The 25,958-nt window shown below is 45.5% G+C and overlaps 1 protein-coding gene, 1 long non-coding RNA gene and 1 pseudogene across 26 annotated transcripts in view; 1 reads left to right on the top strand and 2 right to left on the bottom strand.

Annotated features, from left to right (window-relative positions):
• The first annotated feature begins 1,660 nt into the window (after positions 1 to 1,660).
• The window catches only part of LOC124095844 (uncharacterized), a 27,897-nt gene continuing 3,599 nt past the window's right edge, over positions 1,661 to 25,958 (top strand). The window contains exons 1-11 of one of the 23 annotated variants that reach the window (XR_009227142.1): positions 1,710 to 1,740; positions 6,005 to 6,083; positions 8,937 to 9,021; positions 9,233 to 9,318; positions 10,084 to 10,200; positions 10,706 to 13,258; positions 14,779 to 14,857; positions 16,190 to 16,272; positions 18,268 to 18,395; positions 18,507 to 18,722; positions 19,027 to 19,827. This is a non-coding gene — a long non-coding RNA (uncharacterized LOC124095844). Of the gene's footprint in view, positions 1,741 to 6,004; positions 6,084 to 8,936; positions 9,026 to 9,232; positions 9,319 to 10,083; positions 10,201 to 10,705; positions 13,259 to 13,650; positions 13,770 to 14,774; positions 14,858 to 16,189; positions 16,273 to 16,539; positions 16,616 to 18,267; positions 18,396 to 18,506; positions 18,723 to 19,026; positions 19,828 to 20,551; positions 21,641 to 25,958 lie in introns of those variants that run through there. The other 22 variants (XR_009227144.1, XR_009227147.1, XR_009227145.1 and 19 more) reach the window with 22 other exon arrangements.
• LOC124095842 (mitochondrial import inner membrane translocase subunit TIM14-like) lies at positions 6,992 to 7,339 on the bottom strand (annotated as a pseudogene).
• Znf250 (zinc finger protein 250) overlaps positions 21,362 to 25,958 on the bottom strand; it is a 22,973-nt gene continuing 18,376 nt past the window's right edge. For all 3 annotated transcript variants that reach the window (XM_046449224.2, XM_046449223.2, XM_046449222.2), the window contains one exon: positions 21,362 to 23,863. In XM_046449224.2, the coding sequence (XP_046305180.1) occupies positions 22,539 to 23,863 (1,325 nt within the window). In that variant the 3' untranslated portion in view covers positions 21,362 to 22,538. The remainder of the gene's footprint in view (positions 23,864 to 25,958) is intronic.

The raw sequence follows: 25,958 nt of genomic DNA, 5'->3' as shown, positions 1-25,958 counted from the left end.
GGTACAGGTGTCCGGGGCCAGGAGTTTGATCCAAAAGGAGGGAATCAAGATCATGACATTCTAGGGTGGGTGACTCAGTAGTCAGCCTGTGGTGCTAAGACTCCATTTTACAAATGAGGAAACAGGTTAGAACCAAATTCTGAGCCTAGTGCTGTGGACCTTACCCTCAGTGTCTTGATGGACTTATAGTAGGTGTGCATACTAGGTTCACCGCTGGTTTTCCCAGTTCCTGGAAGAAGCCCTGTTCTCTAGAATTCAGCAACATGTTCCCCTTCAAATGGTGGTACATTCCTGTTCTCTGAATGTTCTTGTGAAGCTTTTCCTTGTGGGTTCCAACCTAATGGCTCCCTTATCAGAGTTGGCGTGGATCTGAGTTGGTCTAACCATCCTTGTGCAGGTTAACAAGAGCAGGCATCCCCCTGCACAAGTAGGATGGGTGGGGAGTGGTCATTGGAAGAATGCAGGGTTATAAATTTCTTTACCTCTTGGCCGGACCTCCTGCCCTCCAGTTTACCAACTGAGCTACAACCCCAGCCTGGGGCTGGTGTTCTTGATCCCAGGTTTATACGTGACAAAACTGCTGACCCTTTTTTGAGCTGTTGTGGGTGTTTGAAGTGTTTCCCAATCTACTTTAGAGCCTGTCCAACTGCCTAGAACCCTAGACTGGACACAAGGAGTTGGCTTCTGGCCCTAACTGCTCTGGTGCAAAGACGGGGAAAAGGCCCCAAACTTGCATATATTAATTGTAGATAAAGCCTGATGTTTTCCCTCTGTTACGGAGAAGGAGCTCCTGAGGAGCCACAGGTTGTAAGAAGCTAACCTAGTTTTCACCAAAACAAATGACCTTCCCATTTGCCCATGCAACAGTGACATGCTGAACAGCGCCAAGTGGGAGCTAGTTGATCCTTTTATGCTGAACCTACTTGTGCAGGACTGGAGTGGGTGGAGGAGTCCTACCTCCAAATTCCCTAGATGGTAACTCCATCCCAGCACAGTCTTTGAAGGGTTATGGCTGTAAGCAGGGTCCTTAAATGACAAGACCTTACTGTGCCTGCCAGATGGCTCCTTGTTCCGGTGGTCCGCATCCATTTCTAATGTGATCCTCCCCTATCCTGGGCCACCTAGGCAATACCCTGGCAGTTTGGGGATCTGGTCCTGAAACTCATTCACAATGGGGATCCTAGGGTTCTGGCTCACAGAGAGGTGTTCACTGAAGGACTGGGGCGCAGGGGAGGTTAGGGGTATCTTGAAGAGTGACAGAAAGCACACAGTTTATGATTGAGCGTAAGCTGCTGCGGCTTTTCTGCTCCCTCCCGGGCAAAGTGGGTTCAGGTCTGGCCCGAGGGACACGCCACCTGGGAGTGCTTGCTCCAGAGCAGTGGTGCTCAAGAGCCCCTGTTTTAATTGGAGGGGATACTGGGTCCCATTTACAGAGAAGTTCAAGGCTGGGGGCTGTAAACAATCTCCTGTCTCAGAAAAGGGTGCTTCCCGTTACTTGACCCGCTGACGGCTTTCACTGCTCACTAGGGAGAATTCATCAGAAAGGAACTACTGCGCCGGGCGTTTGCCTGCCACGCGTGAGGTGCCGGATCCGCTCCCCAGCACCCACCAGCTGAACGGCGAGTCCTTCCCCCGGCTGCGGGGCGGTGCCTGGGGTCCGGCCAGGGGAGGGCTCGGCGTGGCGTCACTTCCGCTCCGCTCTAATTGGCTGGACGCCGAGCAGGGTCCCGCGATGCTGAGGTGAGTGCTTGTCCCTCTGTGCGCGGACCCTGCTGGCGACCTTCAGGGCACGGGTCAGCCCAACCATCGACCACGACTTCTGTCCCGGGGACCCGGACAGGCCCCTTCCCCGACTGACAGCATGCCCTGCCCCGGGGACCCGGACAGGCCCTTTCACTCGCGAGCGTGCTCCGCCCCGGGGACCCGGGAAGGCCCCGTGCTGATCCCCCCAAACCTAGTCTCCCTCCTGCAGTATTCACCCCGCATCCCTATACTCCCCACCCTGGGGGTCATTCCTTCTGCCCCCACCCCACTCCACTTTGAGAGTCCCTCCTTACAGGGCCCATGCACGCCCCAGGGCTTCTCTGTAGGTCACCCCACAGGTCAGCTGGTGTCCTGGGATAGTCTTGGCCCTCTTCCTCCTGGTAATCCGAGGCCCTTCAAGGAGCTTGACTTACTCCTCTGTAAATGCTCCTCCCCATCCCCCCCAGGTCCTTACAGGTACTGCCCCTCGTTTTGCATTTTAGAGCCATTTCCCAAACCCCTCATTTTATTGGATGTAACTTCTTTTCACCCTGCCCTATTTTCTCTTTGGGCTCTTCAAGGCTTTTCATCGGCCAATTTTTTTTGGGGGGGTGGGGTGGCGGGGGAGCCGGTACCGGGGTTTGAACTCAGGGGCACTCCACCACTGAACTGCAGACCTGTTTTGTGATACAGGGTCTCACTGAGTTGCTTAGCACCTCGCTTTTTGCTGAGGCTGGCTTTGAACTCGCGATCCTCCTGCCTCAGCCTCCTGAGCTGTTGGGATTACAGGCACGCGCCACCGTGCCTGGCTCCAGCCAAATTGATTCTCATTTTTTCAAAAGATCCGAAATCTTTTAATTTTCCCATGGTCTGTGCTTCCTCTCACCCCACCCCAGGGCCTTATACAAGCTGGACTGAGCCACATCACCAGTGATGCCAGCTTTTTTTAAAAAATATTTTTATTTTGGTTTTTGATGGAGCTTTATTTTATCCATTTTTTTTAATATGCGGTGCTGAGAATCAGACCCAGTGCCTCACACATTCTAGGCTAGAAGCTCCACTACTGAGCCACACACCCAGCCCAGCTGCCCAGCCTCTTTGAGACAGGTTCTCACCAAAGTGTCCCGGCTGCCCTTGAACTTAAGATCCTCCTGCTACAGCCTTTTGAGTGCTGGGATTACAGGTGTCTTGTGTTTTGTTTGTTTGTTTTTGGTACCAGGGATTGAACTCGGGGGCATTTCAGCCACTAAGCCACGTCCCCAGCTCTATTTTGTACTTAGAGGCAGGGTCTCACTGAGTTACTTAGTGACTGCTTTTGCTGAGGCTGGCTTTGAACTCAAAATCCTCCTGCCTCAGCCTCCCTAGCTGCTGGGATTTCAGGCATGCAACACCACATCCCACATGTCTTGTGCTTTTAAATATATGTTTTTCCCCAAATTTTAAAATAAAAGCATGCATGCAGAATGGATGAACAAACACCAGTATTTTGAATTGCCAGTTCTCATAGTGCCACAATTGTTCAAGCTTTTTTTTTTTTTTTTTTTAAAGAAAACATTGTGGGCTGGGGCTGTAGCTCAGTGGTAGAGCACTTGCCAAGCACATGTGAGGCACTGGGTTCAAACCTCAGCACCACTTAAATAAAATAAAGGTATTGTGTCCATCTACAACTAAGAATGTTTAAAAAGAAAGAGGTTTGGGGTTGTGACTCAGCAGTAGAGCACTCGCTTTGCACTTGCAAGACCCTGGGTCCGATCCTTAGCACCATATAAAAATAAATAAGTGAAATAAAGGTATTGTGTCCAAGTATAACTAAAAAATAAATATTTTTAAAAAAATTATTTTAAAAAAAGAAAAAAATATTGTAACCCAGGTGCAGTGGTGCATAATTGTAGCCCCAGCAACTCAGAAGGTTGAGGCAGGAGAATTGCAAGTATGAGACCAGCTCAGCAACTGAATTAAATAGTCTCAAAAAATAAAAAGGGCTGGGAATATAGCTCAGTGGTAGAGCTCTACCAAAAAAGAGTTAAACTGTGTTTAGACCCAGTGCTGTAGTCCCACTGTTCTTCAGAGGCACCCATTTTCTGATCAATATACTTCAGCCCGTTTTCTTATATCACTACAAACCTAATGTTGTCTTTCATCTCTTAATAATCTTCATACTGTTGGATGCAGTGGTTGCAGTGATCATGCCTGAAATCCCAGCAAACCCTGAGGCCGAGGCAGGAGGATCCCAAATTCAAGCCAGCCTCAGCAATTTAGCAAGGCTCTACTCAGCGTAGTGAGACCCTGTCTCAAAAGAAAAAATAAAAAGGGCTGAGGATGTGGCTCAGTGGTTAAGCACCCCTGGGTTCAATCCCTGGTACAAAAACAAAACCCTACACACCCATCATACTATGGATAACCCTGTCTGACAGCTTTACTCAATCTTATAACTTTGTACTTCCTCCTTGACATTGATGTGTTTGGTTCTTTTAAGCTGCTTTGAACTTGCCTGTTACCCTGAGGGACATCAAAATTTCTTTCTTATACATAGTCATATAGTAACATTCTTAAGTGCAGTAGCAGGATTTTTTATAGGGCACATACCTGAGAATTGGATTTCCTGAGAGGTTTGCAGCATTTCGGCTGTACCAGGTAGCATCAGACAGATTTCCAGAGCAACTCTACTGGTTAACACTTCTCATGTCCTCAGCATTTGCTATCACAAAGTATTTTATATTTTCCTATCTATGTGGAGAAAAATCTTATTTTACTTTGTGTTTCTATAATTCATTTTGTTTGGCTTTGTAGAGCTAAGCATGAGTTCTAACACTAAGCAACATCTCCAGCCCTGCTTCTGTGATTTTTAATGACATTGAAATTCTTTTTCAGACATTTATTGGACAGTTTGATTTATTTATGATTTAGCAAGTCATATCCTATGGTCATTCCCTCCCCCAGAACTAGGATTGAACCTAGCAGTGCTCTACCACAAGACTATATCCCTCAATCCCCCTTTTTTTGAGACAGGGTCTCACTAAACTGAGATTGGCCTCAAACTTGTTATCCTCCTGCCTTAGCCTCCCAAATTGCTGGGATTACCCTGCAATACTTTTGTTTTATTTTGTTTTGGCAGTGCTGGATATTGAACCCAGGGCCTCAGGCATGCTAGGCAAACACTTTGCCAGTGAGCTATGTCCCCAGGCCTCGTTTTTAAAAATTGAGTTCCTTTAAAATTTTTAAAAATCTATTCTGTGTATTTATCCTTGTTTGCAAATGTCTTTTCACTCTGCAGTTTGTCTTTTTAAAATTTTTCTTGTATCTTGTGCAGAAGATTTTTTTTAGAGAAAGAAATTTTTTAATATTTATTTTTTAGTTTTTCGGTGGACACAACATCTTTATTTTATTTTTATGTGGTGCTGAGGATCGAACCCAGCGCCCCATGCATGCCAGGTGAGTGTGTTACCGCTTGAGCCACATCCCCAGCCCCCAAGACTTTTTCTTTTTGATGGAGTCAAATTGTACAATCTTTTCCTGCATAGACTTTATAAAGAACATTTTGATCTTCAACCTGCCTGAAATATGTATCCAGATATCATAGAAGGCAGACACCTACTTTATCTTCTTGTGGGAAGCCAGTTGTGCCAGCACACTTGTTGAGTAGCACATCCCTGGCCACTGTAGCACGTGCATGGACTTCTCCTACTCTGTTTCCTGCTAATTACACCTCATGCTTAGTGCTATCACCTAAACCTTGGTGTCTAGTAGGGCAAACCTCCGACTCCCTGGGTTCTTTTTGACATTGCCTTGATCATTATTCTTTCATGTGATACTTATAGACATTTTGGTCTCACTTCATATGTCCTATTGAAAAAAAAATTTTTTTTTTTTTTTTGGTACCAGGGATTGAACTCAGGGACACTCAGCCACTGAACCACATGCCCAGACCTATTTTGTATTTTATTTAGAGGCAGGGTCTCACTGAGTTGCTTAGAGCCTCGCCTTTGCTGAGGCTGGCTTTGAACTCACAATCCTCCTATCTCAGCCTCCAGAGCTGCTGGCATTATAGGCATGCACCACTGTGCCTGGCGATGTCCTATTGAAATTTTTATTGTAATTGCACTGAACAGATTAATTTAGGGAGAATTGACATCTTTGTTATATTGAGTCATTTACTGTTTATAATTTTTGTTTCTCTATAAGTCTTTTTAAGATCTTTCAATAAAGTTTTGTTATTTTGTTCATTTAGTATAGTTTTTTTGTTGTTGTTTTTTGGGGACAGGATCTTACAAAGTTGCCCAGACTGGTCTCAAGCTCCTGGGCCCAAGTGATCCTCCTGCCTCAGATTTCTGAGTAGCTGGGTATGTACCACTGCTCCCAGCAATACATTTTTTTTTTGTTAGACTTTAGTTACTGTGTGGTTTTGTAGCTGTTGTAATGTCAGCTTTTGGTTGCTGCTTGCTAGTACACAGGAGTTCTCTTAATTATGTTTGACTTGTATATGGTGACGCTATTGGCTGGGCATGGTGGGGCACATCTGTAATCCCAGCAACTATGGAGGCTGAGGAAGGCGGCTGGCAAGTTCAAGGCCAGCTCAGCAACTTAGTGAGACCCTGTCTCAAAAGAAAGAGGGATGGAGATGTTGGTCGGTAGTAGAGTGCCCTGGGTTCCATCCCCAGCACCGGTGAGTGAAAGAGAGAGAGTGAGTAAAGGGGATGCTGTGGATTGAGACTCTTGAGGTTTCTAGGTAGATGGCTTTACCATTCTCAAACAATGGCAGTTCTGTCTTTTCTCTTCCACTGTTTGGAGCTTGTGTGCCCTTCATCTGAGACATGGTGCACTGGCCAGGATGCTGACCAGCAGGAGAGGCAGCATCACTGACCTGTCACTGGTGGCTCCTGCACGTGTTTCTCTTGTGTCATCTTTTTTTTTTTTTAAGATGGACACCATATCTTCCCTTTATTTATTTTTGTTGTGCTGAGAATCAAACCTGGTGCCTCAGATGTGTGAGGCAAGTGCTCCACCGCTGAGCTATAGCCCCAGCCTCTCCTGTGTCATCTTAGTTTTCCTGAGGGATCCAAGCCCTGGGCCACATTATGGGTGGCGTCTCACGTTATGTCTTCTTTATTCTCCATAGTATTTGCTTTTTCTTTTTTGCTTGTGCTAAGTCATTTTTGAAAAAAATTGGAGCTCTGAGGAGTTTTATCATAAAAAATCAGTACTCATATACATAAACTAATGTGAGCATAAAATTCATCATACATCTATTTCATTTTTTAGCTTGACCTTCCAGTAAATCTTTAGCTTCATTGATTTTGGCTGCTATATAAGGAGATCCTCCTTTATCTGGGTGATTTAAAAACATAATTTATCAATGAGCCTCTTTTCTTTTTTCCTTTATGGGCTGTAGGGCTTACACCTAGTATTAATGCTGCTTCCCTTTCTGTCCTTTTTATTTCAAACCCACCTCTGTAATAGCCACCACTAAAGGCAGATTTTGGTAGACTTGGAAAAACTTGTTTTACTTGAGGCTCCATGTGCTTCATGGTTGTAAAACATAACGCAAATCCTATATAACAGCAACGGTCAGTTCAGCTGCTAGCACTGTGCTGGCCATGGCTCAGGCTCGGCTTCCTGGCTTCCACCAGGAGTACGGTTCATCCCAGTCCAGAGGACAAGGCCACCGCCTTTACCTGAAAACCTTCAGAGTATTTTCTTTTCCATCACTTTTTCTTCCCTTAACTGAATTTGCCAGAATTTGTGTATTTTTTTTTTAAAGAGAAAGAGAGAGAGAGAGAATTTTTTTAATATTTATTTTTTAGTTTTCAGTGGACACAACATCTTTATTTTATTTTTATGGGTGCTGAGGATCGAACCCAGCGCCCTGTACGTGCCAGGCGAGCACGCTACCACTTGAGCTACATCCCAGCCCAGAATTTGTGTATTTTTTTACTTTTTCAAAGAACCAGTGTTGAGATTGTTTTGTTTCTTTAAATTGTGTTTTACGTTATTTCACCTTTTTCCTTGAATTACTTTATTATTTTGTATCTGATTTTCTGTTGGATGCTTAGATAATTTATTTTGGTGTCTCTTGTGTGAAAACAGGTGTATTTAAGGACATACATTTTTTCTTTGAGTCGCCTTCCTTGGACCTGATCCTACATTGGTTTCCATTTCTCTGTGCTTTTTTGGGAAGGGAGTGTGTCTTTCTATCAGATATCTGTAGTTTAACAACAATATCGTCAGAGAATATTTTGCCAAGTGATATGGGCCTTTGGAATTTGCTAAAACTTTCTTCATTACCAGGTTTGTGGTGTTTTTTTTTTTGTTTGTTTTTTGTTTTTTGTTTTGTTTTGTTTGTGAAACTCAATGTATATGTTGGGAAAAAAAACCCCTGTATTTGTTGTTGTTTGTTTTGGTACCAGGGATTGGACCCAGAAGTGCTTAACTACTGAATCACATCCCCAGCCCTTTTGTGTTTTATTCAGAGACAGGGTATTGTTAAGTTGCTTAGGGTCTCCCTAAGTTGCTGAGGCTGCTTCTGAACTTATGATCCTCCTGCCTTGGCCTCTGGGGTTGCTGGGGTCATGGGTATCTAACATTGTGCCTGGCATCAGTTCTGTTTCGATGGCTCTAACATAGCTAACCATATGCTGCACACTGAGGGGAAGATGCAGGCACAGAGCAGCAGAGACTGCCTGGCTTGCTTGAAGTCTAGCAGCTGACCTGTGGGGTCAGGACAGAGGCTGCAGGGCCAGGAGGGTGTCTTGGAACAGGTCCTGTTCTTGACCCTGTGCTGGTCCTGTGGGTGGGGCAATGTGTGACTGTCTGTCCAGCTGTACATTCAGGATTTGTTGGCTTTTCTATGTAAGTTTCATTCTTCAATAAAAAACTTGAGGGTTGAGGGCTGGGAATTTGGCTCAGCTGGTAGAGTGCTTGCCTCAAATGCCCAAGGCCCTGGGTTCAATCCCATACCCCCCAAAAAAACAAAAACAAAAAGAACAACTTCAAAAGACGAAGAAAAGGTCTGTAGGTACAACAGGTCTATTTAATTTGTGTCTGGTCGCTCTCACTTTCAGCCTGTCTGTGTTGTTTATTTTAGGGCACCCAGTACATTGCGTGCATCTAATTGGAGAGTCTCTTGCTTCTTGTTAAGTCTAGTCTTATTTCTTACCATTACTTGTTACTCATTTATTTGAATTTGCTTCCACTAGTTCTGTGGTTTCATATGCTGTGCATTCCTTTTCCCTGCGCCTTTGTTTCACATCTCCTTGTTTTGTCTTTATCACTCCACACACAGTAAGTGAGTACCGTCTTCCTCTGAAGGGGCAGAGGGTTGGTGGGGGGCATCTCTGTGGGCAGCGGAGTTGGGGCTGGGGCGGGCAGGGAAGGTCTGTGCCTGAAGGCCTGGGAAGGTACTGCAACAGACCTGCTTATGGCAGCCCTGAGCAGCCACCAATGAAGAAGGGGGCTGGGCTGGGCCTCCCTGTATCCCTCTGTCTCCCCTTAGCACCTGAGTGACGGCTCCTGACCACTGCCTTCAGGAAGCCCAGGGCACAGGCGATGGAGACCTTGTTCCCATCTGTTTCACTCCAGGTAAGCGTCCTCCGTTGTGCAAGGGCTTTCTCCATGGCGAATTTTCTTGTCAAATGCTGTCAGGTGTCTCTGGTCTGGGTACTGACAGCAGAGAAGTGTGACTTGGGGTGACCTGATGCTGCCCTTGGCGTGCTTGCATTGCCCCTGCCCCTGGTGCCCACCCTGGGCCACCCTGGGGGCTGCAGCTGCATCCTGTTGTTTCAGACCAAGTTGACCTTCAGGGATGTGGCTGTGCTCCTCTCCCAGGACGAGTGGGGTCGCCTGGGTCCTGCCCAGAGGGGTGTCTATAGGGAAGTGATGCTGGAGACCTACAAGAACCTAGTCTCACTGGGTGAGGCCCTTGAGCAGGCCTCAGCTCCAGGAATAGCCTTGGGGTCTGAGGGCTCAGAAGGGTGGGCTGGAAGCCTCGCCCATGGAACCAAAGATGGTACTGCTGCACTGGTCCAGGAAGGCCTGCTCAGAAAAGAGGCTGGAGAGGCCATGCAGGGTTCCTCCTGAGTCGGCCACACCTCCACAGAGCCCTGCTGCAGGCCTGAGGCAGGGCCCTCCTCAGGGGAGTTCTGTTCTCCTGGTGGAGAAAGCCCCTGAGCTCAGTCACAGGCCTCCGTCTTCATGACCACCTCCAGCCCATTCTCAACCCGCCAGAGGATAAGGAGGCTACTGCCACCCTATGCCTCTGCGTCCCTTCCCCTAGCAGCCCCAGGGCAGATGGCCTGCAGCATAGCCCTGCGTCTGGTTACCAACCCAGGCCCTTTTCCTTCCCAGGAGCAGGACCTACAGGTCCCAAGCCCGGAGTGACCGTACAGCTGGAGCGAGGGGACGAGCCCTGGGTGCACATGCAGAATGCCAAGGGGAGAGTGCACATGAGAGCCAGCCACTCAGGTGTGTGAGGGAAGCTGTTCCCAGCTTGGCCACTGAACCAGCATTTGTTGGGGTTCAGGGTGTCTGGTTAATGGGGAGATGGATCAGGGCTAGTTCAGTAGCTTGCACGGCCTCTGCTGGGGCCCTGGTCACCTCTGTCAGCTTGGGTGCCTTGGTGGGAAATTCAAGCAGAATCTTCTAGGTGGTGACAGTGTTGTGGAGCAGAGTAGGGACGGGCTTCCAGATAGAGACAGGGAAGGTGCATGGGTGCAGGCCAGGTGTCAGCTCTGACAAATAAACTCTCGTGTGTATCTCTGCCTGGTCTCTGTCTTTCAGCTCGCTGGCCTGGCTCCCAGTTCCCTGCTTTCCTTTCACCAGGTAGCCTCTGTACCCTCAGCTCACTTTCTGTCTCTGAATTTGCCTCTTAGAACCTCATGCAAGGGGAGTCCTGTGAGATGTGTTCCTGGAGCACAGTGTGGTCCAGGCTCCCCACCTTCAGCCTGACACGGGTCCCTTCCTTTTGCAGATGAGTAAGATTCCACTGGGTGGCTCTGCCGTGTCTCCCCTGCACCTCTCCCTCGCCTGCAGCTGGAACCTGGGTGTGGACGCTGATGTCGATGTCGTTGTATGATGTGTGTTGAGCCCCTGCTTTCAGTGCCTCTAGGTCAGAATCTGGGTGGCACAGGAGTTGCACAGGTTCTGCCTTTCTTCACATTCCCACCAGCATGGGTACTATTTTCTGCTTTTTCATAGGAGGCATCCTAATAGGAGTGAAGTGATATTGTGTTTTTTTTTTTTTTTTATTGGTTGTTCAAAACATTAGATACTGTGGTTTTGATTTGCATTTCCTTAATGGCCAGTCATGTTCAGCATATCTCCAGGTGTTTACTGACCATTTGTGTATTTTCTTTGGAGAAATGTCTACTCAAGTCTTTTGACCATTGTTTTAAAGATTTTCTTTTAAGTTGTAGATGGACACAATTCCTTTATTTTATTTAATTATTTATTTTTGTTTGGTGCTGGGGATCGAACCCAGTGCTTCACACATGCTATGTGAGCATTCTACCACTGAGCTATAACCCTAGCCTCCCTTTGCCCATTTTTTTTAATTGAGTCTTTTTTTGCTGTTGAGTTGTAGTAGTTCTTCATATATTTTGGATATTAGCCCCTTATCAGATATATGATTTGAAAATATTTTTCTATTTTGTCGACTAATCTTTTCATTCTCATGATAGTGTCCTATAATGCAAAAAATTTTTGATTCTGATGAAGTCCAGTTTATCTAATTTTTCTTTTATTCCCTGTGCATTTAGGTATCACATGTAAGGAATCATTGCTAAGCACGAGTCATTAAGTCTGCCTACCGTGTTTTCTTCTAAGGAATTTATAGTTTTAGATCTTACGTTTTGGGACTTTGATCTATTTTGAGCTAATTTTTTTATATGGCACAAGGTGAGTCCAATGCCATGCTTCTGTGTGTGAATACCCAGTTTTCCCAGCAATACTGCTCAATAGATTTTCCTTTCCATGCTGCATGGTGTATTAGTCAGCTCGGCTGCCACAACAGAGTACCACAGACTGGATGGCTTGAACAACAGACGTTTATTTCTCATAGTCATGGAGGCTGAAGTCCAGTTGAAGGTGCCAGTTAGTTCCTGGTGAGGGCTCTCTTCCTGATTTGCAGATGGCTACTTTCTTGCTGTGTCCTCACAGGGCAGAGAAAAAGAGATCTCTAGTGTCCCTTCCTCTCATAAAAGCATCAGCCCTAGCTGGGCATGGTGGTACACACCTGTAATCCCAGCCATTCAGGAGGCTGGGGCAGGGATTCCAAGGTTGAGGCCATCCTGGGTCACTCAGTGGGGCCTAGAATTTTAGGGGGGAGTGCATGCTGGAATGGGTGTAGCTTAGTGTAGAGCACCCTGGGTTCAATCCCTGTACCTGAGGGGGGAAAAAAAAAAGCAACAGCCCTATTGGATCAGGTCCACCCCTATAAGCTCATCTAATTAATCGTTACCACCTTCTCAGGGGCCATATTTCCAAGTACAGTTCCAGTGTGGTTAGGATTTCAGGATGTGAATTTTGGGGACCTATTTAGTCCTTGCTTAAAACCAATTGATCGTATCTGTGAAAATTCAGTTCTGGCCTCTTTTCTTCCACTCTCCACGCCTGTCCTTATGCCACTGTGCCATGACTGAATGTGGCTCATCTGCCTGAGGTTCATATGTGGGAGGCCTGGTATGTAGTGATGTCAAGGGGCTGCATCTCTCAGAGCAAGTGGAGCCTGGGGAAAGATGATTAGGTCAGGAGTGAGGAGCCATCCTCAGGAGGAATCATTGCATGTTTCAGAGCCTAGAGTTCTCTTGAGAATGAAAGTTATGGGTGATCAGAAGGCATTATGGGGGGCTGAGTCTGTAGCTCAGTATTGGAGTGCTTGACTAGCATGTGTGAGGCACTGGGTTTGATCCTCGGCACCACATAAAAATAAATAAAATAAAGATACATCAAAAACTAAAAAAAGAATAAAAAAGAAAGGTATGAAAATACAATAACATTATTTTAAAAAGGTGTTATCGCAATAGGAAGTGAATTAAAAAAGGAGATTGGTACTGAGAATGGGGTATTTCCTATAAAGGCACCTGAAAATATGGAAGGGACTTTGGAACTGGGTAATGGGCACAGGGTGGAAGAGTTTGGAGGAACAGCCTAGTAAAAGCCTAGAATGCTATAAATGGAGAATTATGGGTGATTTTGGTGAAGACTTAGTAGATAGGAAGCTAGAAATTCTTGGAGATTGGTGAAGAGTTTATGACCAGAATGCAGATAGAAATAAGAACATCCTGCTGGGAACCAGAGTAAAGGCCACCCTTGTCAGGCCACTGTGAAGATCTCACTGCACTGTGTCCATGCCTGAGGGCTTTGTGGTGGACCAAATCTAAGGATGGTGAAAACTGAAGACACTTCTAAACCAAAAATTTAGGCTGCTGCCTGGTTACTTTCAACTGCTTATGCTCAGATTCAGGGGCAAAGGGGAGCAGCGTGGGAAGATCTGGAAAATTCACAGAGTCAATAAATACACAGAGTAAGTAAATCTCTTTTCTTTATAAACTATCCAACTTCATGTATTTTATTATAGTAACAAACACAAAATGAACTAAGAGTACACCCACACTGTTTTCATTATTATAACTTTGTAGAAAGTTTTAAAATTAGGACGTATGAATCCTCCAATTTGTTCTTCTTTTTCAAGATTGTTTTGGCTATTTGGGGTCCCTTGATGTTCCACATGAAATATAGAATGGGTTTTTTTGAATCTGCAAAAAATTTCAGGGTAGGTTTATCACCTTAACAATATTAAGTCTTCCAATCTATGAGCACACGATATGTTTCCATTTATTTATGTTTTTTTCAACTTACTGTGATGTTTTGTAGCTTTCAATGTATGAATCTTTTTAAAAAATATTTATTTTTTAGTTTTTTAGGTGGACACAATATCTTTATTTTATATTTATGTGGTGCTGAGGATCGAATCCAGTGCCTTGTGCATGCTAGGCAAGCGTCCTACCACTGCGCCACAACCCCAGCCTCTCAATGTATGAATCTTTTGCCTCTTGATTTATTCCTTTCAATGCTACTATGAATGAAATTGTTTTTTTCCTTTCCTTTTTAGTTGTTTATCAATACTAAATGGAAACAATTGTGTCTTGACTAAAAAAATTTTTTTTGCAATTGTAGATGGACAGAATGCCTTTATTTTTAAATTTTTATGTGGTGCTGAGGATCAAACCCAGTGCCTCATGCATGCTAGTCAAGCGCTCTGCCACTGAGCCCCAGCCCCAGCCCTGTGTTTTGACTTTGTGTCCCACAACTTGGCTGAATTCATTTGTTAGCTCTTATGTACTATTTTTGTGCAGTCCTCAGAGTTCTTGCCAGCTCTGGGCTGAGGTATAATTTTACTTCTATTCCACTCCAGTTTGGATGCCTAATGCTTCCTTTTCTTGCCTGACTTCTCTAGTTAGAACTTCCAATATTATGTTTAATCGAAGTGGCCAAAGTGGGCATCCTAACCTTGTTGCTGATCTCAAGGCTGCTAGCTTTCCCTGTTATGTATAGTGTTAGGTTCTTCATGTACACCCTTCCTCAACATAGACAAAGTCACCTTCTAATCCTAGATTATTGAGTGTTTTTATCATGAAACAGTGTTAAATTCTGTGAAATGCTTTTCTGTATCAGTGATATTGTAAGTGGGTTTTCTTTATTAATACAGTGTGATGATCATACAAAATAATCTTCATATGTTGTTGCCATATTTCATTCCAGGAACAGATCACACTTGGTCATGGTTTATAATCCTTTAAATATACTTTTGAATCTTACTAGGTGTTCCCTCTTTTTTAAAAAATATTTTAAAAAAAATTTTTGAAGAAATAATAGTCCCATACTTCTAAAAATATTTTTTAGTTGTAGATAGACACAATACCTTTATTTACCTATTTTTATGTGGTACTAAGAATCAAACCCAGTGCCTCTTATATGTGAGGCAAGCAATCTGCCACTGAGCCACAATCTCAGCCCACCCCAACCCTTTTTGTTTTGAGACAGGGTCTGGCTAAGTTTACCAGACTGGCCCTGAACTTGAACCCTCCTGCCTCAGCCTCCTGAATTGATGGAATCAAAGCAGGTACCACCACACCAGGGTTGGGAGGTTTTTGATTACTGTTACAATCTTTTTACCAGTTATGGCTTATTTTGGGGGGTGGGGTGGGGGTACCATGGATTGAACTCAGGAGCACCTGACCACTGAACCACATTCCCAGCCATATTTTGTATTTTATTTAGAGACAGGATCTCACTGAGTGCCTAACACCTTGCTTTTGCTGAGGCTGGCTTTGAACTCATGATTCTCTTGTCTCATCCTCCTAAGCCACTCAGATTACAGGCATGCACTACCACACCTGGTTCAGTTATGTCTGTTCACATTTTTCTATTTTTTTCTTAGTGGTTACTTTGGGGTTTATAACCAACTTCTTAAGCTTAGAATAACCTAGTTTTGTTGACATCAGCTTAATTTTAAAAGTATGAATTTAAAAGTGTTCATACTTTTATAAACACCCATCCTTACCTCTTTGTATTGTCAAAGTTCACATCTTTATATGTCAGATGCTCATTAACACAGATTTATAGATTTTTCTAAATGTCTTTGTTTAGTGAATCAGATTAAAAAAAGGAAGTACAAACCATACCAAAAGTGCAGGGATGTTGGCTTTTACATTTACCTATGTAGTTACCTTTACCATTTTTTTTTTTAATTTCTCACAGCTTTGGGTTGTCTGTAATGTCCTTTCATGCTGTGGTTCTGATCAACTAGTTGCCCGGCTACCTTGTCGCAGGGGGTGGGGGGTGGGGGGTTGCTGGTGAGAGAACTGGCTGGAGACCCACCTCAGGTCGTTGTCCAGTAGCTCAGTTTATTTTTGGAATGCATATAATTGTTATAGGGTCCCAGTGGGGCGTGCCCATCAATCATTCACAAGCAAGATAGTATCCATAAGCCAATCATCCTATGCCTAATGTAACCACATTATGAGGATGTTCTAAATATTGCTATCATCAGGAAGGGTCTTTGTCCCTAGGGGAGGGGGTTTCTAAGTTAGAAGTTCCATTCCTGAAGCTCCTGGCTGTCAGTTTCCTGGCCTGGCAGCTTGGCAACGCTAACCACAAGTGCTAAGGATGTGGTTTCACTGGCGGCTCGCTAGAGCAGAGCATCCCATCCTGCTCCTGTCAGGCCTGAACAAGTGCAGGTTCTTCAAGCACTCAGAGCTGCTCAGAGCTGCTGGCTGCTAGCTGTAAACGGAAAGTCTCCCTTCAGATTTCATGTGAAGCAGAGCTACTGGTAATGGGTTCCCTCAAATGTTCTTTATCTAGACATGTCTTGATTTCCCCTTCATTCCTGAAGGGTAGTTTTTGCTGGATATAAAATTCTTGGTTTACTTTTTTTTTTTTTTTTTCATTTCAGGCCTGCAAATATGTCATCCACTGCCTCTGGTCTCCATAGTTTCCCAGAAATCTGCTGAGCCTCATGTGTTCGGTTCCTTACTGGTATCTTCAGAATTTGAGTTTCAACAATTTGACTATAATATGTCTCTGTGGATTTGAATTTTTTCCATTTGGAATTTCTTGAGTTTTTTGGATTTGTATATTCAAATCTATCTTCCCACAGATTTTAGAAGTTTGAGACTATTATTTCTTCAAATATCTTTTTCTCCTCCTTCTCTCTTTTCCTTTTGAGAATATTATAACGTGTATGTTGGCACATATGACGCTATCCCACAGGTCTCTTGGGGTCTGTTTTTATTTTTTTCCCAGACTGATGTCAATGGTCCGATCTTCTAGTTTGCTGATCTTTCTTCTGCCTCCTTGTATCTGCTGTTGAACCCCTCATGTGAGTTTTTCACTTCAGTTATTGACTTTCCAGTTCCAGAATTTTTTTTTAATAATTTTCTTTTTTGGTATTTTCTTTTTTAAAATTTTTAAAAAAATCTTTATTGGTATTTTCATTTTGTTCATACATAATTTTCTTGATTTCCTTTAGTTCTTTGTCCATGATTTCCTTTAATTCACCAAACATACATAAGACAGTTGTTTTAACTTTTTTGAGGTGGGTACAGAGGATCAAACCCAGAGTCTTGCATATGGTAGGCACAAGCTCTACCACTGAACTATGTCTCCATCATTTATTTAACATATTTGACTAATAATTCCAGTGTCTGGGCTTCCTCTTTCTGTCAAATTTTATTTTTTCCTGTGAATGGATCATACTTTCCTGTTTCTTTGTATGTTCTGTCATTTTTTGTTGAGCAGTGGCTATTTTGAGTTGAGCAGCAGGTATTGTTGTGGTTACTCTGGAATTCTAAGACTCTCCTCAGTGATTGCCAAATCTTGCTTGTTGAGGGCTTGAGCCATCTATTTGTGACTTTCCCAAACTATTTTTGCATTGTGTACTTTTTTGATGTGTGTGGGCACCGATGTTTCAGTTCCATTATTTGTGTGGTCAGTCAGTAACATGAAAAATCTTTCCTTATATGTCTAAATCCCCCAAAGGGAAACAACACAAGTATTGTCTCTTTTTAAAAAAAAAAATTTAGTTGCAGTTTATTTAGTTATTGTTTTTAGGGGGTGTTGGGGGACTGAACCCAGGGCCTCACATGTGCTAGGCAAGTGCTTTACCATGAAGCCATAACCCCAGACCCAAGTATTGTCTCTTTAATTCCTCTGGAAACTGCTTTGCTGACCCATGATGATCAAAATTATAGTAGCTAGCCTCTGTGCCAGTTCTTTAGTAATCAAGAGCAGCAATCAACCATCAAAACACACAGCCCCGGTCTTTGGAACATCCTTAGTGCACACCATTCACAGTTCATGCCATGGGGCTAGGGAATGGTGCCCTGGCAAGGACTACAGGAATGTTGAAATCTGTTGAAACTTACCACCTGCCTCTTCAAGCTCTTCCTGGATGCTACCAGCATCTAACCAGACCGACTAGCTTGACTGACTAGCTTTCAGGTTACTTCTAACAGTCCCTGTCAGCTTGGTAGTTGTAGAGGTGGAAGGATAGATTCCCGAGTTTCCTACTTAGCTGTCTTCCATGACATCACTCTGATAGTTTACTTTATGATAGCAACAATCTTTCTATCCAGACAGGGACATGTTTTAATTTATAAAATGTTATCACTTGGCCACACCATGAAGCTCTTTATGATGAGGTCTTCATAACCCTCTTGTGAGCTGAACATATCATAAGCTGAAAATGTGTCTGATACCCAACGTAACATTGTAGCTCTATACCTCTGTACACTGGGATAGCATGGCTGCAAGGAAGCCACTGCTTGCTGTAGCCCGGCACCACCGTAGAGGCTCACAGAATGTACCACAGGCCTGGGAAACTCAACATAGAATCTCTGCTGAATGCATGTCACTTCCATGCCATTATAAAGTTGAAAAGTCCTAAATAAAAAAAAAATTTTATTGGGGATTGAACCCAGGGGCACTCAACCGCTAAGCCACATCCCCAGCCCTTTTTATTTTTTGAGACAGGGTTTCACTAAGTTGCTGAGGCTGGCCTTGAACTTGTGATCCTTCAGCTACAGCACCGCCGCCACCCCCCCACCCCATCCACCCTGTGTTGAATATTAAGTTGGGGACTATCTGTATACTATTTCACAGTGAGTAATTCTAGGGTTTTAATTATTTTTTTAAGTTATGTCCTTAGGATATATTCCTAAGGATGGGATAAACTTCTTAAAGGACACTGATGTTCATCCTATGCTTTCCAGAGCAGTTGCACCAACACATCACGTCACCAGCAGTTCTTTACCTGCCTACCAGGACACAAAGGCAGAAGAGTGTGCACAGTCCAGCTGCCACACAGCCCCCTGCACTGGACATTGTCACCTCTGATGAGGGTGCAGGCATGCTTCTGTGACGGGCACTGCATTTCACTTCTGCTGCCACTACCAAAACTCAAAACCAGGAGAATATCAGCTTTCAAGGTGAGTTCTGAGTCTTCATTGCAAATTTATTGAACCTGAGGGTGATTTGGGGGATAATCAAACCTGCAACTACTCCTCTCAGGGAGGGCAGCCTTGAGACCCATGAACTTCACATCACCTCACCTGAGTTTCCCAGCTTGGGAACTTGTAAGCCTGAAATCTAAAATGCCCCCCACATTTGCCCAGGTAGGAAGGAGCCCTCCTATGTGTGTGCTGCTCTCACTTCTGCCCCAGGCAAGACCCTCCTGGCTTCCACCATTGGTCCTTCTGTGCAGCCTTTCTACCGAGTGCCCCTCTTCCTTAGGGTTGACCAGCACCTGCCAAGCCGAGTCCTGGTGTGTTGTCATCGTTCTTCAAAGAAAGGATGAGTTACACCATTGTTTCCTCACAACTGACAGAAGCTGGGTATGGCTGTGGCCCAGAGATACTCCAGAAAAAAACAGTATGTGTAACTGCCAGACTTCTGTTAAAAAAAAGAAAAAAATGTGGTCGTATATGGACAGCATGCCTTTATTTTTATGTGGTGCTAAGGATCCAACCCAGTGCCTCCCACATGCTAGGTAAGCACTCTGCCACTGAGCTGCAGCCCCAGCCCAAGACTTATTTAATGAAGTCTGCATGTTTCTTGGGAGGTGTTTCATTTTTTCAAATTTTTTTTAGTTGTAGATGGACTCACAATATCTTTATTAATTTATTTGTTATGTGGTTCTGAGGATCGAACCAGTGCCTCACACATGCTAGGCAAGTGCTATGCCACAGAACTATAGCTCCAGTCCTAGAGTTTCATTTTAATGGTAATGTCATCAGCAAAAGCATGGAGGCACCTTTTCCACCTCTGCATCTCGGGGGACTGGATGAGCCTCCCTGAGTGGGAGGCCACGACATGTTCCACTTCCTTGGCATAGTGGACCTCTTCCAGACTTCCCAGTTTTTCCTGGTTTGGAGCTGCCTGCTTGTGTCCTGTGGTCACTGAAGCGCCGATCTTTGTGTCAACATTATTGAGCTTTCTTCACCCAAATACTTGTTATAATCATTGTTTTTTTTTTAAACTGGAATATGTCAGATTGTATACAGTACACAGAATTAAATTTCAGGAGGACCGTGATTTTTTTTAATAACTTTTATTTATTTATGTTTATGTGGTGCTGAGGATCAAACCCAGGGCCTTGCACATGCAAGGTGAGCGCTCTACCGCCAAGCCATAACCCCAGCCCCCATGATATTTTTTAATGATAGAAAATTTGAAAAGTATTAAATAGCAAATTCTTGGTAGCCAATAAGGAGAATTAATAAAGATTTAAATGCATTAATATAAAGATTTAAATGCATAAACTGTAAAGATTTCTGAGCATACACACATACAAATTCAAAATAAAAGTGGAATGGTACTGAAAAATGACAAGTAGTTGGGCAGGTAAAGCCCAAGAGGTAGGTCACCACTACTTGAAGGGAGCCCAAGCTCATTGTGGCCTCTGACCTCATGTTCCCCAAAGGCAGCTGCCCATGTGTTCCAGGTGGCCATGAGGTGAATGGCAAGAACACAGAGCTGGAATCCCCTCCACGAGGGGCACTGATGTCCACTTCCCAGCTCCACGGACACCTGAACCTGCACCTGGGTGCATCAAAGGTGGCCTGCCAACAAGAATAGGAGATGGATGCTGAGCATGCTTCATCTGAGAATGCAGGAAAGCAAACTAGGTTTTAGAAAGGTCTCCCTGGAAACCTAGGCTACTGGAGAACTGAGCTATCCAGCACTCTGTACCCTGTGACTTCAGTTGTCCTGGGATACAGCCTTTGTTTCTCTTTCTTTTCTTCTTTTTTTCATATAGTCTTTCTACACAAATCTTTGTACTGAATTCAATCGAGCTCCTATTCTCATCCTGATTGGCACATGACTGTGCTCTGCTTTTCTGCATGATCAGCAATTGTGGCTTGAGTAGTGGTGGGCTCCAACCTGCAGCCACAGAGACCCCAGCTGCAGAGTCCCCTTGTGAGGGCTGGCAGCCTCCCTCCTCCCTCCACTAAGGTCTTACACCCTTAGTAGCCTCAGCTCCTTTTCAGAGGAGACTCTGAAGTGTCCCTTTGTGAGGGCAGCTTTGTGAAGTTTGACCGCGTTCACCTCAGCCTCTGAAGACTTCATCTTGGCCCCAGGTCACACTTCAGTGAGTTCAGTTCTTCTCTGAAGTAACAACTCATCGATTCCAGCTTCTCTGTCATCTCTTCCGAAAAACATCAGTGATCTCACCTCCTCTAGGAAGCAGTGCCCAGTGGCCTCCACTCTGTTGGCTCCCTTCAGTGACCTGAGCCCTCTGGAGAATTCATCTCAGTGCTCCCAACTCTGGATTTTCAGCCTCACTGAAGTGACACCACAGTGGCCTCCTTTCCTTTCTGCAGTAAGGCGCAGACCTTGGCTCTCCTCACTGAGACACTTAGTGTTGCTCTTCTCTGCCACCCTTCTGTGATCAGCTCCTCCTCAAGCAGCGGCTCAGCTGTACCGCAGCTCCCTGCTCAAGCCAAGGCCTCAGGGACGGGCCATTCTTACCGAGCTCTTGTCACGTGTAACGCTGAGGACCAACACCCCAGTGCTTCTCTCTTCTCCCCAGAGGAAGAAGGAAACACCTCCACCAGGCACTGACACATTTACGTTTGACCTTTGTTTTATTTGCAGGTAGATACTACTAGAAATGGCTCTGATATAAACTCAGATGTAAGAACCATACCCTTAAAAACTGAGCAAATAATTCTGAACAAATTCAAATTTTTAATTATGAATAAACCAAATTTATCACAGGCATTGAATAGTAGACTGTCTTAAGCCAGGAGTTAAACAACAACAACAACAAACCCCAAACAACTGGAGTACAAGAATGGACTATTAGAGCTAGTAAAAAAGAGTGAGAATTAAAAAAAAAAAAAAATGCACTGCTGGGTGTGGTGGTGTACCACAGGAGGCTGAGGCCCCAAGCAGCTCAGCAAGACTATCTCACAATAAAAAATAAAATGGGATGGGGATGCAGCTCAGGGGTCCAGTGCCCCTGGGTTCAATCCTGGTACCAACAAAACAAAACAACGCGCAACAAGGAATCATCTTTTTAGCAATATTTTCTTGCTTGGGACCTAACTGGCCCCAGAGATCCAGAATCTCTGGCATGCAGAGTCTATAGGTCTTAAGGAAAACAACCATGTTTTAGTTGCATTTTTACTCAAGTGGCAGGACATTCCTTCTGGTCTTGGATAAGTTAAAGCACCAGATAAAAGAGTTTTTTTTTTTTTTTAATTTACATAATTTCTAATGAACACATCTTTAGACTTCTTTTTCTTTTCATACAAACAGGTATTTGCACAGTTACAATTTTCAGCGATGTCATGTGATCCTTGATGTCGTATATCAATTTATCCACACAGCACTTCTGTGTTTCAAGAGAATACGAAAACAGTCCAGTGTTCTAAGTTTCACAGCTAACTGGCTAACTGTTTAGGAAAGGCATGCATTCTCAGAAGAGAAAGAACCTCACTGGGAACATAAGGGAGTATTTTGGGACAAGTCCTTTTACTTTAACTTCCTTTAGTTACTCCTTTCAAATGAATTATCTAATGTTGAAGAAACAAGGAATTATGGCTATCGTTACCCAAACTTCATTATGATGGCAGGTCACTCTTCAATACAGCTTCAGGATGTTGAGGAAAACAAAACATATGCTCTGCAGCTTTTCCACAGGAAGAACATGCCCAGTGCTTCTCCCTGCAATTATTTTGTGGCACTGAAACCCGAGGGAGGGTAGTGAGGCTGCCTCCTGCAGCCACCAGGCCCCAGGCTCACAGCTTCCCGTGCACCTTCTGGTGCTGGATCAGGTGGCCGTGTTGGTTGAAGGCACGTCCGCACTCCCCACACTCATAGGGCTTCTCCCCTGTATGGATCCGCTGGTGCTGGATAAGCACCGAGTACTGGCTGAAGGCCTTGCCGCAGCTGCTGCACTCATAGGGCTTCTCGCCAGTGTGGGTCCGCAGGTGCACGATCAGGGTGGCCTTAAGACTGAAGGCCTTGCTGCACTCTGTGCACTGGAAGGGCTTCTCTCCCGTGTGGATCCTCTCATGCTGGATCAGAGAGCGACGTGCGCTAAAGGCATGCCCACACTCTCCACACACATAGGGCTTCTCCCCGGTGTGGACCCTCTGGTGCTGGATCAGGTGGGAGTGCTGCACGAAGGCCTTGCCACACTCGTAGCAAGCATAGGGCTTTTCCTCTGAGTGGATCCGCTCATGGTTCATGAGGGTGGAGCGGTGGCTGAAGGCCTTGCCACACTCGCCACACTCGTAGGGCTTCTCTCCTGTGTGCACATTGTGGTGCTGGATGAGGACTGAGCGGTCGCTGAAGGCCTTCCCACACTCACTGCACGTGTAGGGCTTCTCCCCTGTGTGCACCCGCTGGTGCTGCAGCAGCGTCCTCTTTACGCTAAAGGTCTTCCCGCACTCGCTGCACTGGTGAGGCTTCTCCCCAGTGTGTACCCTCTGGTGGCTCCGCAGCACAGTGCTGTGGTTGAAGGCCTTCCCACATAGTGGGCACACATAGGGCCTCTCCCCTGTGTGGATCCGCTGGTGCTGGATGAGGTGCGAGAGCTGGGTGAAGGCCTTCCGACACTCGGCACACTCGTGAGGTTTCTCTCCTGTGTGAATCTTGTGGTGCTGAGCAAGGTCCGAGCTCACTCTGAAGGCTTTTCCACACTCGTTACACTCATAGGGTTTTTCGCCAGTGTGGATTCTCCTGTGTTTACTGAGGACTGAGCTTTGGCTGAAGGCCTTCCCGCACACACTGCACACATATGGCTTCTCACCCGTGTGGATTCGCTGGTGTTGAAGAAGATGGGAGCTCCGCCCAAAGCACTTCCCACACTCGATGCACATGTAGGGCCTCTCTCCACTGGGAGCTTCTGGGTGTGGAGTCAGTGGCCTGCTCCTATTCGAGACCCGAGCCTCGCCAGGGACGACAGGGCTTGCATGCAGGCAGAAGCTCTGCTCTGGGTTATAATGTTCTTGAACGATGCTCCCTGAAGATGCTTTCCCCAGATGCACTGTTACCTCATCTGAAATTATCGGCTTTAAGGGCCAATCTGTATTTTGGTTCTCTTCCTTGGTTTTGCATTCTGAAACAACAAATCCAAAATGACAATGTCAACACTTCTCAAAACTGCACAGTACAACCCTGAAGCTGGCTTTCTGGTGAAGGTCACTCCCTGCTGGAGAAATCTGAAGATTAAATTTCCACAAGACCTTGTAATGACTGACAGTGGAGTGCCAGTAAGGAGGTACCCCTGCAGAGTGCCCAAGAACACTATAGTGGGGCGTGGCCTAGTGCTTCCCCAGGCCCTGCCCTCCCTGGAGCCCTCCTCAGGTGAACAGAGCCTCAGGAGGCCACATGGAGCTGATTGCAGGACTCTCCCAGCCTGTAGGAGCCCTGTGCGCACAGAGAGCAGCCAGTGAGCAGTGAAGCCTGGCCTGGGGAGGGTGGGGAGGCTTGCATGCCTGTGAGCAGGCTGGGGAATGCAATCCTGGGGCCAGTGGATTTGTGTGGGGGGGGTTGGTGCTGGGAACTCGTTGTAGAAGGTAACAGTGTGGAGAATACTCAGGCAGGTGAGACTAGAGACAAAGGGAGGTGGTGGGAATCTGCAGCCCAATTTAGCTGTGGACAAGGCCTGCAGGGATGGCAGAGTGGAGGCAGGAGAGGTTGGAGTGGAGATGCTCTGGGTATCCACAGGTGCTGTGGGCCACTGTGTGTGAGGGGGTAGGGGGTGCTGAGACAACCATGTTCCAGTAACTTGGGCCACTCACATTATGACTTCATGTGGTGGTGGCTACTTGCTAGAAGCCCAGACTGTGTAGAGGTCCCTGCATTGAGGAGTGATGAGTGGCCCAGCCCCACAAGAGAGTGGGGGAGCAAGACGATGGCTCCCCAAGGCAGTGGCATGCTGAGTCCTTCAGGCTTCCTTGGGCCAAAGGGCCACAGGCTCCACTACAATGCAGAATGATGACCAGGCCTCCAGCATCTGAGGCTCCAGGGCACACTGAGACCTCCTGGAGGGCTTGGGATTCTAGCCCACCTTCAGTGCTTCTCCCTGTCCCCTCAATCCTCTGTTGGGGACTGCCCTAAGGGATATTGTAGTATAAGCAGCTCCACAGTGGAGGAAGACCCGAGAAGGCAATTCTCAATCTGCTGGAAGACACACCAGGATCTGGTACTAAATTTGTAGCTGACCCACAGATGCTGAGATCACAGGCAAGGATAGCACCGGAGCATGTGGGCACACACTTCTTTTCCAATCCTCTCCAGAGGTTACTCTGGGTGAGAATGGGCATTCTCAGCTCAGCCACTCCTTGGGAACAGCTGTCCCCCACGTCCAGAGACCTGAAGCCACAGGCCCCAATAGCTTTCATCTGGAGTCCCATATGGGGAAGTGTATCAGACTAGCAATAAGTGACATGTTCCCAGGGTGTTTCACCACTGAGCTACATCCCCAGCCCTTTTTACTTTATGAGATAGGGTCTTGCTAATTTGCCCAGGCTGCCCTTGAACTTGCCAACCTCCTGCTTCAGCCTCCCGAGTCACTGGGATCATAGGTATATGACACTGCGCTTGGCTAAAGCTTTACTCTTTATTTTTTTATATATTTATTTTTTAGTTGTTGGATACAATACCTTTATTTTATTTATTTTTATGTGGTGCTGAGGATCGAACCCAGGGCCTTGCACGTGCTAGGTGAGCGTCCTACCGCTGAGCCACAACCCCTGCCCACAGAAGCTTTACTCTTTAATTGGCTCTAAACATGCTTTGGGAAGACACATTGAATAATGGGCCTCTTGAAATCTCAACAAAGAGATTTGGAAAGTAAGAACCTAAGAGAAATGTGCACAATGCCAAGGATCTTCGGTGACTGGCAGGAACATCCACGAAGTGTTTTATGATGGAAGTGTTTGGAAAAAGATTTGGGCAAAGGTGGCCATAAATAGAATGTGCTTGGTTTGATTGGTAATGTTTTTAGTCATCCAAGAAATGGTTACCTTGGAGATTGAGACATACAAAATACTAGTGTTTCTTCTACAAGCATGGTGGCAGAGCAGAGTGCACCAAATCCTCAAGGACCGCCTCCATGGATGAGGGGTTTCCAATGGTGGTGGCCTGAGCTGGGGGTGTCACTCCAGGTCCAACCAACCTGCTCTGCCATACTTGCCTGGAGCATAACT

This window comes from Marmota monax, unplaced genomic scaffold (genome assembly GCF_021218885.2).
Source record: "Marmota monax isolate L192 unplaced genomic scaffold, Marmota_monax_Labrador192_F-V1.1 WCK01_AAM20220418_F8-fsc00073, whole genome shotgun sequence".
NCBI lineage: Eukaryota > Metazoa > Chordata > Mammalia > Rodentia > Sciuridae > Marmota > Marmota monax.
This window is presented reverse-complemented; position numbering and strand designations above follow the sequence as displayed.